At 47.8% G+C, this 15,872-nt stretch overlaps 1 protein-coding gene and 1 pseudogene across 4 annotated transcripts in view; one reads left to right on the top strand and one right to left on the bottom strand.

Moving 5' to 3' along the window:
- Nucleotides 1–2,067: 2,067 nt before the first annotated feature.
- On the top strand, nucleotides 2,068–2,922 carry LOC140616928 (small ribosomal subunit protein eS17-like; annotated as a pseudogene).
- A 1,128-nt stretch (nucleotides 2,923–4,050) lies between these two features.
- The window catches only part of CSAD (cysteine sulfinic acid decarboxylase), a 33,071-nt gene continuing 21,249 nt past the window's right edge, over nucleotides 4,051–15,872 (bottom strand). For all 4 annotated transcript variants that reach the window (XM_072797789.1, XM_072797791.1, XM_072797790.1 and 1 more), the window contains exons 6-15: nucleotides 15,475–15,590; nucleotides 14,937–15,016; nucleotides 13,682–13,736; nucleotides 7,460–7,576; nucleotides 7,319–7,383; nucleotides 6,969–7,050; nucleotides 6,350–6,549; nucleotides 6,141–6,192; nucleotides 5,777–5,866; nucleotides 4,051–4,889 (exon numbers count right to left, since the gene is read on the bottom strand). In XM_072797789.1, coding sequence (XP_072653890.1) covers nucleotides 4,716–4,889; nucleotides 5,777–5,866; nucleotides 6,141–6,192; nucleotides 6,350–6,549; nucleotides 6,969–7,050; nucleotides 7,319–7,383; nucleotides 7,460–7,576; nucleotides 13,682–13,736; nucleotides 14,937–15,016; nucleotides 15,475–15,590 — 1,031 coding nt within the window. In that variant the 3' untranslated portion in view covers nucleotides 4,051–4,715. The remainder of the gene's footprint in view (nucleotides 4,890–5,776; nucleotides 5,867–6,140; nucleotides 6,193–6,349; nucleotides 6,550–6,968; nucleotides 7,051–7,318; nucleotides 7,384–7,459; nucleotides 7,577–13,681; nucleotides 13,737–14,936; nucleotides 15,017–15,474; nucleotides 15,591–15,872) is intronic.

Here is a 15,872-nt window from a genome sequence, read left to right as displayed (position 1 = left end):
ACACAGGCAGAGGGAGAAGCAGGCTCCGTGCAGGGAACCCGAGGTGGGACTGGATCACTGGTCTCCAGGATCACGCCTCGGGCTGCAGGTGGCGCTAAACTGCTGAGCCACCCGGGCTGCCCAATAAAAAAAAAAAAAGAGTTGCCATCTCATAGGTGCCCCACCCAGCTTTAAGCTCCTCAGCCCATGGCCTACTTGTGAAGGTACCATTTTCTTTCCCCAGGCCTGTGGAGTCTGGCCACTTGAGTATTTTGACCGCTGTAAACCAAAACCAAACCCCAAAACAAACAACCTATCCCAACACGCAACTCACCTAGGTAGGTATTCCCCACATTCTTGTTTCCTGTTTGATGAAAATACGATTTCCCCAGGCCAAGGGCAAGATGGGTATTCGAACCTACACATGGCTTCATTCTTCATTCTTCCTGAAAGCAGCAGATCCACAGCATATAGATAATAAAACGGCCCTGACAACCACACATCTATACATTATGTACGTGTGACAACAGAAGCCGTCTAGGTCCATGGGTAAGTGCTGGAGGGAGATGGGCTAAATTCGACTTTGACTCCACCACTCACGCAGCCCTGTGACTGACAGCAAGTCAACCACTACGTGGAGCCCGTTAACCATTCACTCAACATCACCCATCCAGGAAGTACTAGACTCCACTCTAGGAAGCAGTGATACAAAATCCCTGCTCCCAGAGCTTACATTCTAGTTGGGTGAGACAGAAAAAAGTTAAATAAATATATTGATAGATGATAGATAGATAGATAGATAGATAGATAGATAGATAGACTGAAATATAGACTATGCCAGATACTTACACATGCCGTGGAGAAAAACAGGGCAGATAATAGAATAGGAAGCGCAAGAACTAAGGGGGAAATGTATTTTAAGTAGAATATTCAAGGAAAGCTTCACTAAGGAGGTGACATCTAAACAGAAATCTAAAGTCAATAAGGGAGCGAACTATGTTAGATGAACTTTGAGCCAAAAGGGGGCAGCAGGTGCAAAGGCCCTGAAGCAGGGACAGGCCTCCAATGAGGGAGGACTACTTAAATCTTAAACTCTTTGAAGGCAGAGAAAGGAATTACACACAGCAGGAGCTCCGTAAATGCAGACGGGAGAGAGGAAGCCGGAGACTGCCACACTGTGTCCAGAGATTTAAAGGTTGAGCTCTGAGAATAGGAGAGTAGGAGCACCTGGCTGGCTCAATGGGACTCTTGATCTCAGGGTGGTGAGTTTCCAAGCCCCATATTGGGTGTAGAGCTAATTTAACAAAACAAAACAAAAACTCCACACAATAGAAGAATAGAAGCATCAGCTCATAAAGCTGGAGAAAACCTGGTAATTAACTGAATCCGGGTCTTGTCTTTCTGATCTTCGCTTTAAAATATTTCTCAGAGGGGATCCCTGGGTGGCTCAGCGGTTTGGCGCCTGCCTTTGGATCAGGCTGGGGATCGAGTCCCACGTTGGGTTCCCTGCATGGAGCCTGCTTCTCCCTCTGCCTCTCTCTCTGTCTTTCATGAATAAATAAATAAAATCTTTAAAAAACAATATTTCTCAGAAAAAAAATATATATTTCTCAGATAGAGATGATTAAAGGATCTTGGAGATTTTGGTTTTGTTTTTGTTTTCTAGCTTTGTTTTGAGTTGAAGATCTTTTTTTAGTTTGTCTTTTCCACAAAGTTTAAGACATTTTGCAGATATATATAGAACTCTTTAAAAATAGGGCTTAGAGGGGCACCTGGGTGGCTCAGTGGTTGAGCATCTGCCTTCAGCTCAGCGTGTGATCCTGGGGTCCAGGGATCCAGTCCCACATGGGGCTCCCAGCAGGGAGCCTCCTTCTCCCTCTGCCTGTGTCTCTGCCTCTGTGTATCTCTCATGAATAAATAAATAAATAAATAAATCTTAAAAAAAAGAATAGGGCTTAGAGTTCAAATTATTAATAACCTCAAACAATTTTATTATTTGGAAGAAGTCAAATAGCATTTGTGGGAAAATAAGTTTATAGGGGGAATTATTAGTAATTTATGAATAGAAAGGCTTTTTCCCCCTGCCAGATGGTCAAGAGAATTGGGTCTACGATTTTTTTTTTTTAAGATTTTATTTATTTATTCATGAGAGACAGAGAGAGAGACAAAGGAAGAAGCAGGCTCCATGCAGAGAGCCGGACGTGGGACCCCATCCCTGGTCTGCAGGATCACACCCTGGGCTGAAGGCGGTGCTAAACCACTGAGCCACCAGGGCTGCCTGGGTCTACGATTTGGATGTTCTTTCACTATGGTTTGAACAGTCTGTATTTGCCTCTTCAAATAACTTTGGATGACTTTTACATGACCACATTATTGTTTTCATAAATGGTATTTTCAGGAATTGGAAATAACATAAAGTTCCAGTAGATTTGCCACGTGTCCTTAATAACTTGTGCAGCGCTGTTTCCTCTTTTACCAGGTCCACCAACGTGGGCTGAGCTTGCACGGAAGGCATGAAGAAGGTGGGCCGGGTGGTCATTGAGAAGCAGTACATGCCCCTGGGCATCGATTCCACACCAACAAGCACACGTGTAAGGAGGCCTCGTTATTCCCCGGCAGGAAATTCCACAACAGAACAGGCTGTCACAGGGCAGATGGAGCAGATTCAGAGAGGCCCAGTGAGAGGGGTCTCCATCAAGCCGCAGGAGGAAGAGGGAGAAAGGTGAGAGAATTACGTTCCTGAGGTCTCAGCCCCGGATCAGGAGATCAGGAAGGCAGACCTGACACTAAGGAAATGTTGAAGGTCTCAGACTTTGGTGGTCTGTCCAAACGGCAGGTCACTCAGCCTAGAGTTGAGAGGAATTTCAGACCACCACATGGAGCCATTTGACTCTTCCTGCTGTAATTATCTTCAATAAACCTTGGACAACAAAACAAAACCAAGCAAATAACTCGTGTAGCTAATGGCCTCTTTCCCCAAAAATGACTTGAAAAGCAACACCAGCCCAGGACTGTAAGTGTAAAATGGATGTCTGGTTGCTGGGTCTTTTTCTTTCTTTCTTTTCTTTCTTTCTTTCTCTCTTCTTTCTTTCTCTCTTTCTCTTTCTTTCTCTCTCTCTTTTTTTTTCTTTTTTTTTTTTAATTTTTATTTATTTATGATAGGCACACAGAGAGAGAGAGAGAGGCAGAGACAGAGGCAGAGGGAGAAGTAGGCTCCATGCACCAGGAGCCCGATGTGGGATTCGATCCCGGGTCTCCAGGATCCCGCCCTGGGCCAAAGGCAGGCGCTAAACCGCTGCACCACCCAGGGATCCCTCTTTCTCTCTTTCTTTCTTCTTTCTTTCTCTCTTCCCTTCTCTCTTTCTTTGTCTCTTTCTTTTAGCTTGGTTTCTGTTGTTCAAATTACAGAAGGAAAATCCATTCTTAAAAAAATTTACGTATGTATATATTTAAGTAAGTAAATCTCTCCTGGGGGGCTCAAACTCACAACCCCAAGATCACAAGTTATATGCTCTATTGACTGAGCCAGCCAGGCACACCTATACAAGGAGGTAAATTCTTCCTTTGTTTTGTGTGTGAGGATTTTTCGAGAGTGATAAGTGGACACAGCTCTGGTCTCAACATAATCAGTACCCAGTTTGTTTTCAATGCCACTGAAGTATAGTTAATTTAGAGCTACTTCACTTGTGGTCTTTCCTCTCCTACTATAGATTTGAGAAAAAAGTTTCCCATTTTTAGCCTCTCTTATACCTGCTTTTTGGGTTTTTTGTTTGTTTGTTTGGTTTTTTTTGCTTTTTTTTTTTAAAGATATTATTTATTTATGAGAAACACAGAAACAGACACAAGCAGAGGGAGAAGCAGGCTCCCTGCAGGGAGCCTGATTTGGGAATCCATCCTGGATCCTGGGATCATGACCTGAGCCGAAGGCAGATGCTCAACTGCTGAGCCACCCAGGCATCCCTCTTACACTTGCCTTAAAAAAAAAAATAAATAAATAAATAAATAATAAAAAAATTCACATTCTCTATTATTTGGTTGAAAGGTATCAAACTTTAAAACATACTAAAATGATATAATCGAAATTTTAACTTTATTATTTCCCTATTGTAAAAGTAATGTATATTCATTACATAATAAAAGGGGGAACACAAAAGGTTTAGAAATGTTAATTTTTTAAAAATTTTTCAAAATTATTCATGAGAGATAATAGAAGCAGAAACACACGCAGAGGGAGAAGCAAGCTCCTTGCAGGGAGCCAATGTGGAACTCAATCCCAGGACCCCAGGATTACACCCTGAGCTGAAGGCAGGTGCTCAACCGCTGAGCCACCCAGGCATCCCTAGAAATGTTAATTTTAAATTGCCTATAATCCCATCCCAGGGAAAATTATTGACATTGGGCATATTTCATTCTATCCATCTTCTATGTATGTTCAAACACCCTCAGATATTACTATACACAAAGTCTTGTTTCCAGCTTTTCCAGTAGCACATTATTTTTTTCCTATCAATAAAAATATTGTTTGTAAATATAATTTTAATGGCAGAGAAACATTCCATCATATGGATATACTGTTAGTTTATTTAAATATTTTCCTAATGGCAAATATTTCATAGGAGAGTTAGCGGGTCAACACACTCAAACGTGGTTAAGGTCACTCTGTTCTTGGAGCACAGGCGAATGCACAGAGACAGCGAGGGGGGGGTGGGTGCCAAGGCCAGCAGTGAGGAGGAAGCTCAGAGGTCCTGGCCTAGCCTTTCCAGCTCGTTGAGAAGGAAGTCCATATCAGCCTGGGTCAGCGCGGGGTTGGCCACAACCATGCGGAAAAAGTTGCCCCGGGTCCCGTGGGGCTGGTAGCCAATCATCATGGAGCCCGCCTTCACCATGCGCTCCTTGAGCACTGGGGCCACCTGCAGAAGAGGTGGAGAGAATTTCCAGCGGCAGCCTCGGGGGCAGGTCCCCTAGGTGCACTTCCCTCTCACTCAGCTACCTTTCCCAGGGAGGCTCATCGCTCAGCTCCTGAGGCCCCAGGTCACCTTTTCCACTACATCCCACCTGCTTGTCTCCTCCAGCCTCTGCATTACTCCCATCCTACCTATCTCCAAGTTGTCACATGGGCCATTTTCTGCCCAATCCTGACTGTTCCCTGACTCCCAACACTGCTTTCGTCTAACCCTCTAGCCCTGGACAGCCCTGACACCTTCTTCTCCCCTCTCTGAATGCCTGGGATGTTTGCGATCTGCACCCTGTAATGTAACACACAAGTCACAAGATTGCCTCAAACCTATTGGTTTCAACTAGGCAACTCTGCTCTTCTAAATAACTCCTTAAGGGCAAGAACGTTCTTGTCCTTCCAGATTATCTGCGGCACCTAGTACCAATCTATCCTCAGGGACATGACATAGCTCCTTTCCTCCGGGAGGCACGTCTGGACGGCCTTGTAGGGCTGTAGGGCTGCTCGGTGGCAGGCGGCAGGGAATGAGGCCTCACCTGGCTGTCCCAGCCCCGCCCCGAGCTCCCAGCACAACTCCCACGGGCCACTACTGCGCACTGGTGACCTCTCCCATGACATCCCTCTCGGTCCTCTTTTCATTTTCCAGAAACATATCTTATTTCCTATCCCACCCCCATGGAAATGAGGACAAATTGGTGGCGTCTCCCAGTTCCCACCCCCAGCTCAGGAGCAAGGCCAGCCTCGGAGGCCGCCGCTTCGCCAGCAGGGGGCAGGGACAGCCCGCAGCAGCCCGAGGCAGCAGTTCCCGACAGTGGGCTCCGAGGAGCCCAGAGGAGCGCCTACCTTGGCCAGCCTTTCACTGTAATCCGGGCACTTCTGCCTCCCCCGCAGGCTGGGGGGCACGAACCAGAAACACACATTGACAAACTCGGGCTGGGAGGAACAGGAGGACAAGGTGTGCGGGCTGTGGAGGGGGGCTGCCCCCCTCACTGGCCCTCTTGCCCCCTGAGGGCTTTGTGTGTGGGATGGACAGGGGTGGGGGGGTGGGGGGTAGGGGGGAGTAGAGGGGGGTAGGGGGTGGGGGGTGGGAGGCTAGAGGGGAGTAGGGTAGTGGGGGAGTGGGGGCCTGGGAGGGTAGGGGGAGTAGGGGGGAGTAGGAGGTAGGGGGTGGGAGCGGGGCCGCAAAAGAGCGCAGACTCGCTCCTACCTCCATGACCAACTCAAATCCTTCTCGCTTCTTCAATTCCTCCACCAGGTACCTGCACACCGAGAGGGAGAAATCACAAACAGAGGAGGAAAAGCCGAGCCACAGAAACAGAAGAGCCCCCGACAATGAGCCAAGAGACCCTGAGGGCGAGGGAAATGTGAGGCGCAGGGCCGCGGGCGGGGGCAGGACCTCCGACACCCCCCTCCTACCAGGCAAGGGCAAAGGCCTGGTCGACACGCCGCTCCAGCCCTTGCCCGCCCTGCGCCTTCCACATGAGCCACAGCTTCAGACAGTCCACCCGGCGGCCACACTGCACCACCTTGTCTCCAGTGTCCAGAGCCACGTCGTAGAACTTGTCCTGCTGGAAGAGGTAGCTGGCCTGGGACCCGTGGCAGCGCCTAAGCAGGTTCTGTAGGTTGGAGGGGCGGGGGGAGGCCTGTCAGACCCCCTCGCTGCCTCCAGAGCTGCACCTGCCATTCCTTAGCTCAGCCCACCCGTTCCTCCCGGCACCGGCTCTGGGGGCGCTGGCCGCAGACTCGGGCCCCTTTGGGTTTCTCCCAGAGTTCTTCCCAAGGTCGGCCCAGGATCCCCTCGATTACATCAAGCTGGGAGCTCTTCCCTTTGCCTGCAGACAGGCGGCGGGGTGGGGGTGGGAGGGTGGGGGGAGAAGCAGACAGGGGGTGAGGGCACTACAGGGCTGCAGGTGGTCACGGATACGTAGCTTCGTAGCTTCGGACGGGGCGGGCAGGGGGGAGGGCACAGCAAGGCCAGCACCCTCTCTGAGGTAGGCCAGAGAAAAAGACGGAGGTCCAGGGTGAGCCGACCCACCGAGGTGTCCCGGAGAAGAAGAGCTGAACACTGCAGGCCCGCTGTGAGCAGCTTGTGGGGGTTCCAGGCCACCGAGTCAGCCCTGGGGTGCGCAGAACAAAGCCGGGTCAGCTGGCTGCTCCTCAACCGGAGACCCCTCCTCTACCAAACCCTCAGTAAAGGGGCTTTCGTCTCAGCGGTAAGAGGGACTTCTGACCTCCCAGCCCTCTCCATCATCTCTCCATCATCTCTCCAACGCCCCTCCCGCCAACCTCCTTCCCTCACTGCCGTCAGAAGCTCCCTAGTCCAGGACTATTCTCTGGACCAAGGATTTGAAGGGTGGGATTCAGGAAGCAGGTGGCCATATGCACCTCTGGATCCCATCCAGGAGATGTCTATGTGTCTGTGACAACAGGACGCTCCCACCCCAGGCAGCCTGTGGAGTAAAAGGAACAACGTGGGCCTTGGCCTTGGTTCAGCCCACCGCACCCTCAGGCCCAAGTCTCACTCACATCCACATGGAGCCACAGCCCATGACGCTGGCACACGTCAGCGATTGCCTCCAGGGGGTCAAAGGCCCCTAGCACAGTAGTGCCAGAGGTGGCACTAACCAGGAATGGCACAGCACCCTGCAGCAAACATGCAGAAGAAAGAAGCTGTGAAGGTCTCTAAAAAGCTACCCAGAGCCCGGGGCTGAGCCATCTCTACACTCTTACTGCATCCCTGACCTGGGCCCTTTCAACCTCACAACACGCTACTATCCCATTTAATTTGCAGGCGAGGGTGCTAAGCTTCAGAGGTATTAACAAAGTTAGCCCCCAAGCCTAAGCTCCAGAGATGGATTCCAATCCTAGGTCAGTCTGCTGGTTTATTTCCAAAGCTCATACACTTTCAAAAAATGTTAGTGTCTTTACTGGAAGATCAAAATGCTATTTAAAAAATTCTAATAGTACAAAAGTTCATGGAGAACTTGAATTTTTATTTTTAAAAACTACTACAGGGCAGCCTGGGTGGCTCAGCGCTTTAGTGCCACCTTCAGCCCAGGGCGTGATCCCGGGTCCTGGGATCGAGTCCCTAGTCGGGCTCCCTGCATGGAGCCTACTTCTCCCTCTGCCTGTGTCTCTGCCTCTCTTCTTTGATGAATTCTATAATATGTTTAAAAAAGAACTCATACCAGTTCTTCACAAAAATCCCCAAAAAACAGAAGAGGAACACTTCTGAATTCATCCTATGAGGCAAGTATTATCCTGATACCAAAACCAGACAAAACATCATGAGAAAACTACAGATAATACCTCTTTGAACATAGGTATAGAAATCTATAAAACATTAGCAAACCAAAATTAGCAACATATAAAAAAATTATACATTATGACAAAAGGATTTGTCCCAGGAGAACAAGCTCAGTTTAGCATCCAAAAATCAATTAATGTAATACACACTTATCAACAGAATAAAGGGGAAAAAACACATCTCAATAGACACAGAAAAACATGTGACAAAATCCTACACTCCCGCTTGATAAAAATACTTAACAAACTAGGAGTTGAAGGCAATGTTCTCAACCTAATAAGGGACAACTACAAAAAGCCCAGAGCTAACATCATACTCAATGCTGAAAAACTGAAAGCCTTCCGCTTAAGATCAGGAACATAACAAGTGTGGCCACTCTCCCCACTTCTATTCAACATTGCACTGAAGTTCTAGCAGTGCAATTAGATAAGAAAATAAAATAAAAGGCATCCAGACTGGAAAGGCAAAAAGCAGAACTATCTCTACTTCTGAATGACATAATATAATAACTAGAAAGTCTTAAGGAATCCACTAAAAAAACTATTAATAAATGAGTTCAGCAAGTTTGCAGGGGTACAAGATCAAGACTTAAAACTGTATTTCTACACATTAGCAACGAACAATCCAAAAATAGAATGAAGAAAACAATTTCATTTGGGGCGCCTGGGTGGCTCAGTTGGTTAAATGTCTGCCTTTTGCTCAGGTCATGGTCTCAGGATCCTAGGATGGAGGCCTGCATCAGGCTCCCTGTCAGCTGGGAGTCTTCTTCTCCCTCTGCTCCTCCCACCCCTGCTAGTGCTCTCTCTCTGAAACAAATAAACTCTTCTAAAAAAGAAAGAAGAAAGAAAGAAAGAAAGAAAGAAAGAAAGAAAGAAAGAAAGAAAGAAAGAAAGAAAGAAAGAAAGAAAAGAAAGAAAGAAAAGGAAGGAAGGAAGGAAGGAAGGAAGGAAGAAGGGAGGAAGGAAAAAAGAAAGAAAGAAAGAAAGAAAGAAAGAAAGAAAGAAAGAAAGAAAGAAAGAAAGAAAGAAAGAAAGAAAAAGAAATTTTCATTTATAAGACCATCAGAGAGAATGCTTAGGAATAAATTTAACAAAAGCAGTGCAAAACATATACTCTGAAAACTACAAAGCATTGTTGAAAGAAACCAAAGAAGATGGAAATGGAAAGACATCCCATGTTCATGGATCTACCAATTGAACATAATCCTTATCAAAATCCCATTTGGTGGGATCCCTGGGTGCCTCAGCGGTTTAGTGCCTGCCTTCAGCCCAGGGCGTGATCCTGGAGTCCCAGGATCGAGTCCCACATCGGGTTCCCTGCATGGAACCTGCTTCTCCTTCTGCCTGTGGCTCTGCCTCTCTCTCTCTCTGTGTGTCTCTCATGAATAAATAAAATCTTTAAGGAAAAAAAAAAGTTTAAAAAAAATCCCACTTGGCTTCGAAGCAGAAATTGACAAGCTGACCCTAAAATTCATATGGAAATTTAGGGGCCCTGGAATAGCCAAAACCATCTAGGAAAGGAGCAGGGTGGGAAAGCTCACAATTCCTGATTCAAAACTTACAACAAAGGTATCTTAGTCAAGGTAATGTGGTCTATAGTATAGACGTGCAGATGGATGGAACAGAATTAAGAATCCAGATCCAGAAACACCACCTCACATTTACAATCAACTGATTTTCTTTCTTTCTTTCTTTCTTTCTTTCTTTCTTTCTTTCTTTCTTTCTTTCTTTCCCTTTCTTTCTTTCTTTCTTTCTTCTTTCTTTCTTTTTTAAAGATTTTATTTATTTGAGAGAGAGAGAGAGAGTACAGGCAGTGGGAAGGGGCAGAGGGAGAAGCAGACTCCCCACTGAGCAGGGAGCCCTATGTGGGCCTCGATCCTGGGACTCTGGGATCATGACTTGGGCCGAAGGCAGATGCTTAATCAGCTGAGCTACTGAGGTGCTCCAATAATCGACTGATTTTCATCAAGATGTCAAGATAATTCATTGGGGGGGATCCCTGGGTGGCTCAGCAGTTTGGCGCCTGCCTTTGGCCCAGTGCATGATCCTGGAGACCCGGGATCGAGTCCCACATCGGGCTCCCTGCATGGAGCCTGCTTCTCCCTCTGCCTGTGTCTCTGCCTCTCTCTCCCCCTATGTCTATCATGAATAAATAAATAAAATCTTAAATAAATAAACAGACAAATAAATAAATAAAATAAAATCTTAAAAAAAAACCTAAGCAAAGTATACAAATAGGCTTTTCTCCAAAGATATAAAAATGGCCAGTAAGCACATGACAAGATGCTCATCATCATTAGTCATTAAGGAAATGCAAATCAAAACCACAGCGAGGCAACACTTCACACCCACTAAAATAAAAAAGAGAAATAAAAAAATAATAATAACCCAATTTTAAAATGGGCTTGGGCGGGGGGGGGGGGCACCTGAGTGACTCAGTTTGTTGGGTGTCTGCCTTTGGCTCAGGTCATGATCCTGGGGACCCGAGATCAAGCCCCGTGTCGGGCTCCCTGCTCAGTGGGGAGCCTGCTTCTCTCTCTGCCACTCCCCCTGCTTATACTCTCTCTCGCTGTCAAATAAATAACTTTTTTTTTTAAATGGGCAGAGGGAACGCCTGGCTGGCTAAGTCGGTACTGGTGGTTGCCAAAGGGGAGGTTGGGGGAGGATGAGTGAAATAGAGTGGCTTAAGAGGTACAAACTTCCAGTTAGAAAATAAGTCATGGGGATGAAAGTACAGCATAAAGAATCTAGTCAATAATACTGTAATAAGGCAGCCCGGGTGGCTCAGCGGTTTAGCGCTGCCTATAGCCCAGGGCCTGATTGTGGAGACCCAGGATCGAATCCCATGTCAGAATCCCTGCATGGAGCCTGCTTCTCCCTCTGCCTGTGCCTGTGCCTCTCTCCTCTCTGTATATTCTCATGAATAAATAAAAATAAAATCTTTAAAAAATAATAATAATACTGTAATAATGCATGGTGACAACACTTATTGTAGTGAGCACTGGGTACTGTAGAGATAGAACAGTTGAATCAATATGTTGTACACCTGAAACTAACGTAACACTTTATGTAAATCATACTTCAACTGAAACAAACTAGGAAAGAAAGAAATAACAAGTGATGGTGAGGATGTGGAGAAACTGGAACCTTCATACGCTGCTGGTGGGACTGGAAACTGGCACCACCACTTTGAACAACAGTCTGGCAGCTCTTCAGAAGTTAAATACAGGGGCAGCCCAGGTGGCTCAGGGGTTTGGCGCCGCCTTCAGCCCAGGGTGTGATCCTGGAGACCGGGGATCAAGTCCCATGTCGGGCTCCCTGCATGGGGCCTGCTTCTCCCTCTGCCTGTGTCTCTGCCTCTCTCTCTCTCTATCTGTGTGTGTCTTTCATGAATAAACGAATAAAATCTTTAAAAAAAAAAAAAAAAAGAAGTTAAATACAGAGTTATCACGTGAGTCAGCAATTCTGTCCCCAGGTATATAAACAGGAGAAAGGGAAAAACGTGTTCACACAAAAACGTGTACACAAATGTTCAGAGCGGCATTACTCAAAAAAGCTGAAAAGTGGAAACCCCAATGTCCATCAACTGATGAACAGATAAATGAAATACGGTAGATCCATACAACGGAATATTATCCAGCGATCAAAGGAATGAAGTAGTGACACATGCTACCACGAGGATGAATCTTGAAGACAGCATGCTAAGTAAAAAAGTTCATCACAAGACACCATGCATAATGTAAGTCCGTCTATATGAAAAAAATCTAGAACAGGCAAATCCATAGAGAGACAAACTAGCTTAGTGCTGCCTAGTAGGAGGTCTGGGGAAAATTGGGGATTGATGGCTAAAGGTTTCCTTTTGGGGTGATGAAAATGTTCTGATATTAATTGTAGTGATAGTTGCACAACTCTGTTAAAAACCACTGAACTGCACACCACAAGTGGGCATGCATGTGCGTGCTCTCTCTCCCCCCAAATAAATAAATAAATAAAACCTTAAAAAAATATTGTAGAGGGATGCCTGGGTGGCTCAGCGGTTGATCGACTCTCACACTGGGCTCCCTGCATGGAGCCTGCTTCTCCCTCTACCTGTGTCTCTGCCTTCTCTCTGTGTCTCTCATGAATAAATAAATAAAATCTTAAAAAAAAAAAAGATATTGTAGGGCAGCCCCGGTGGCGCAGCGGTTTGGTGCTGCCTGCAGCCTGGGGTGTGATCCTGGAGACCCGGGATCGAGTCCCACATTGGGCTCCCTGCATGGAGCCTGCTTCTCCCTCTGCCTGTGTCTATGAATAAATAAATAAAATCTTTGAAAAAAAAAAAAAAGATATTGTAGACATAGTGCCAAAAGGTAGAGCATAGGGAATATAGTCAATGATACTGTAATAGCACTGTATGGTGACAGATGGCAGCTACACTTGTGAGCATACTATAACACAAACATGCTGAATCACTAAGTTGTACACTTGAGCCAAATGGAACATTGTGTGTCAACTATACTTCGATTAATACATATATGTGTATATGTGTATATGTATGGGCAAAGCATTTGGACATTCGATTTACCAAGAAACCAGTAAGATAGCAAAGAAGTGCAGTAACAGATACTCAGATACTCAACATCATTAATTCTTTTTTTTAACATCATTAATTCTTAAGAAAATTCAATCACGAAGTGCTATTGCTGCATAGTTATTAGAATAAAAAAAAAAACACACAAAAGCAAAATTTAAAATCCTTGCAGATAGGGGATCCCTGGGTGGCGCAGCGGTTTGGCGCCTGCCTTTGGCCCAGGCCGCGATCCTGGAGACCCGGGATCGAATCCCACATCGGGCTCCCGGTGCATGGAGCCTGCTTCTCCCTCTGCCTGTGTCTCTGCCTCTCTCTCTCTCTCTGTGACTATCATAAATAAATAAAAATTTTTAAAAAATATTAAAAACATAAAAAAAAATTAAATAAATAAAATCCTTGCAGATACAAAGAAAAAATTGTATAGAGAGTGCCAAATGCCCTTCACGATGGCTGCAGCAGTTTCCACGCGCCCCGAGCGTGCAGGGCGCCTCCGCATTTCCCACTGCCCAAATCCCGCCCTCCTCACTGCCGGCTGGCACATCTTCCTGAGCTCTCCCTGCACGGAGCCGCGCAGCTCACGGAAACCTTCCACGCTACACTCAGGCCCCCAACATACTCCCTGCTGGTGCTGCCTAGGGACTCCACTCCGTGACTCAGGCCTGTTCCTGACCCCGGGGGTCTGGTCCCACCTGCAGGTCTCAGCAAAGCCCCTGAGAGCAGCACAGAGTGTCCTGATCACTTCCGCTCATGGGGGACATGGGCACAGAGGTCAAGAAGAGGGATGAGCTCTTCAGTGGGGAGAGCCCAGAGGAGCCTCTAAGAAGAGACCAAGGGGTCCCGCTCCACTGCCCCAGCACCCCTCCCTCACTCACCTCAGCTTCGGCCAGACCGATCTGCCTCTCCAGATCCTCAGGAATCATTTTTCCTCTAGAAAAGAAAACCGAGGGGATCCCTGGGTGGGTCAGCGGTTTAGCGCCTGCCTCCCGCCCAGGGCATGATCCTGGAGTCCCGGCATCGAGTTCCGGGCTCGAGTCCCGCATCGGGCTCCCCACGGAGAGGCTGCTTCTCCCCCTGCCTGTGTCTCTGCTTCTCTTTCTGTGTCTCTCATGAATAAATAAATAAAATCTTTTAAAAGAAAAATAGAGGGATCCTTGGGTGGCGCAGCGGTTTAACGTCTGCCTTCGGCCCAGGGTGTGATCCTGGGGACCCGGGATCGAATCCCACGTCGGGCTCCCTGCATGGAGCCTGCTTCTCCCTCTGCCTGTGTCTCTGCCTCTCTCTCTCTGTGTGACTATCATAAATAAAAAAATAAAAAACAGGGATCCCTGGGTGGCGCAGCGGTTTGGCGCCTGCCTTTGGCCCAGGGCGCGATCCTGGAGACCCGGGATCGAATCCCACATCGGGCTCCCGGTGCATGGAGCCTGCTTCTCCCTCTGCCTGAGTCTCTGCCTCTCTCTCTCTCTCTCTCTCTCTGTGACTATCATAAATAAATAAAAATTAAAAAAAAATAAAAAATAAAAAAATAAAAAATAAATAAAAAATAAAAAATAATAAAAATAATAAAAAATAAAAGAAAAATAGAGAAGAAAACAGAGTGGGTAAAGAAGTAATCGGTTTTCTCAGCTGGAAGACACAACTGTTGAGAGTAGGATAATATGGGGCTAGCTATGCAGAGGCCACAATGTTGATTTTTTTTCCCTAAAGGGGTAAATAGGGGTAAATAGATCTCAGGGGCTCCAGTAGCCTCCAGTAGGCACCAGTAGGCAGAAGGGACAACCTGTGAAGGAACAGAGAGGGATGCCTGGGTGGCTCAGTGGTTGAGCATCTGCCTTCAGCTCAGAGCCTGATCCTGGAGTCCTGGGATCGAGTCCCACATCGGGCTCCCCACAGGGAGCCTGCTTCTCCCTCCGCCTGTGTCTCTGCCTCTCTCTCTCCCTGTGTCTCTCATGAATAAATAAATAAAATCTTAAAAAAAAAAAAAAAAAGAAGAAAAAGAAGAAGAAGAAGAAGAAACAGAGAGGGGAGACAAACCCATTTGGGGCATGGGCCCGAGGCCAGAGCTCCTGGCAGTGGTGAAGTACACTGTGCCAGGCTGGGTCTGAGCCATGTGAACAGAAGGGCCTTTACCTCTCATCTGTCTTGACTACTCGCACACTGTCAGTGCCGAGTCCCAGAAAAGCAGCTCCCTTCTTGATGGAGTAATGACACTGTGGAGAAAGGCAAAGGGCAAATTAGGCTAGCGGCGAGAGGGCAGAGAGGAGAGGGAGGAGAGAGACTGGTAAATGTGTGAGCCGCAACAGATGAGACTGTAGACCAAGGCTTCTCGAATGTTCCCACGCCTACAAATCACCAAGGCTCTGGTTCAAATGCAGATCATACTCGGTACATCTGGGGTGGGGCCTGAGATTGCACATTTCCAACAAGCTCCCAGGTACTCCTGATGCTCCTGGTCCACAGACTACACTGGGAGTAGAAAGGGTGCGGCACTCGTCCCTTTGCTCCCCACACAGAAGGCAAGGGGAACGGAGCACTGACTCAGCCCCCTGGTTGGAAGGAAGCACTTCCGGCTGGAGGCAGGCTGGCCCTGGCAACAGGTAGGGGCAGGGAGGCTCAGTGGCCGGACAGTAGAGTCAGGAGCCCGCGGTAGGCCTGAGCCTCCTCCCACCTCCTTCGACGTGAAGAGTGCCAGGGGCGGCAGGGCCCGCAGGCCCCTCTGCTTGCAGTCCGGGTAGCGCTGATAGCGGGCCAGGTTCACAGCATACATGTTGGAGATGGAGCCACCTGTCGCAGGGAAGGCGGCAAGAGGGAGGAGCAGCGGGTCAAAACCGGAGCTGGCCGCCCCGACCTCTCCACCCAAGGGAGCGGCTCCAAGCAGCACGAGTGATAAGCTCCGGGGCTCCGGGACGGCTGCGATGACCCGATGACCTGGGACGGGCGCCCCGACCGCTCCCCTCCGGACCCCAGGCTGACCCAGGACAGCGCCTCCCCTCCCGGGCAGGCACTGGAGGGCTGATCCCAAGGCTGTTTGGCAAACACGAGGATACAGGGGCCTGGGCAGCTTCT

The sequence above is a fragment of the Canis lupus genome, chromosome 25 (genome assembly GCF_048164855.1).
Source record: "Canis lupus baileyi chromosome 25, mCanLup2.hap1, whole genome shotgun sequence".
Taxonomy (NCBI): domain Eukaryota; kingdom Metazoa; phylum Chordata; class Mammalia; order Carnivora; family Canidae; genus Canis; species Canis lupus.
The sequence above is the reverse complement of the archived record's forward strand: the minus strand, read 5'-3'. Positions and strand labels throughout refer to the sequence as shown.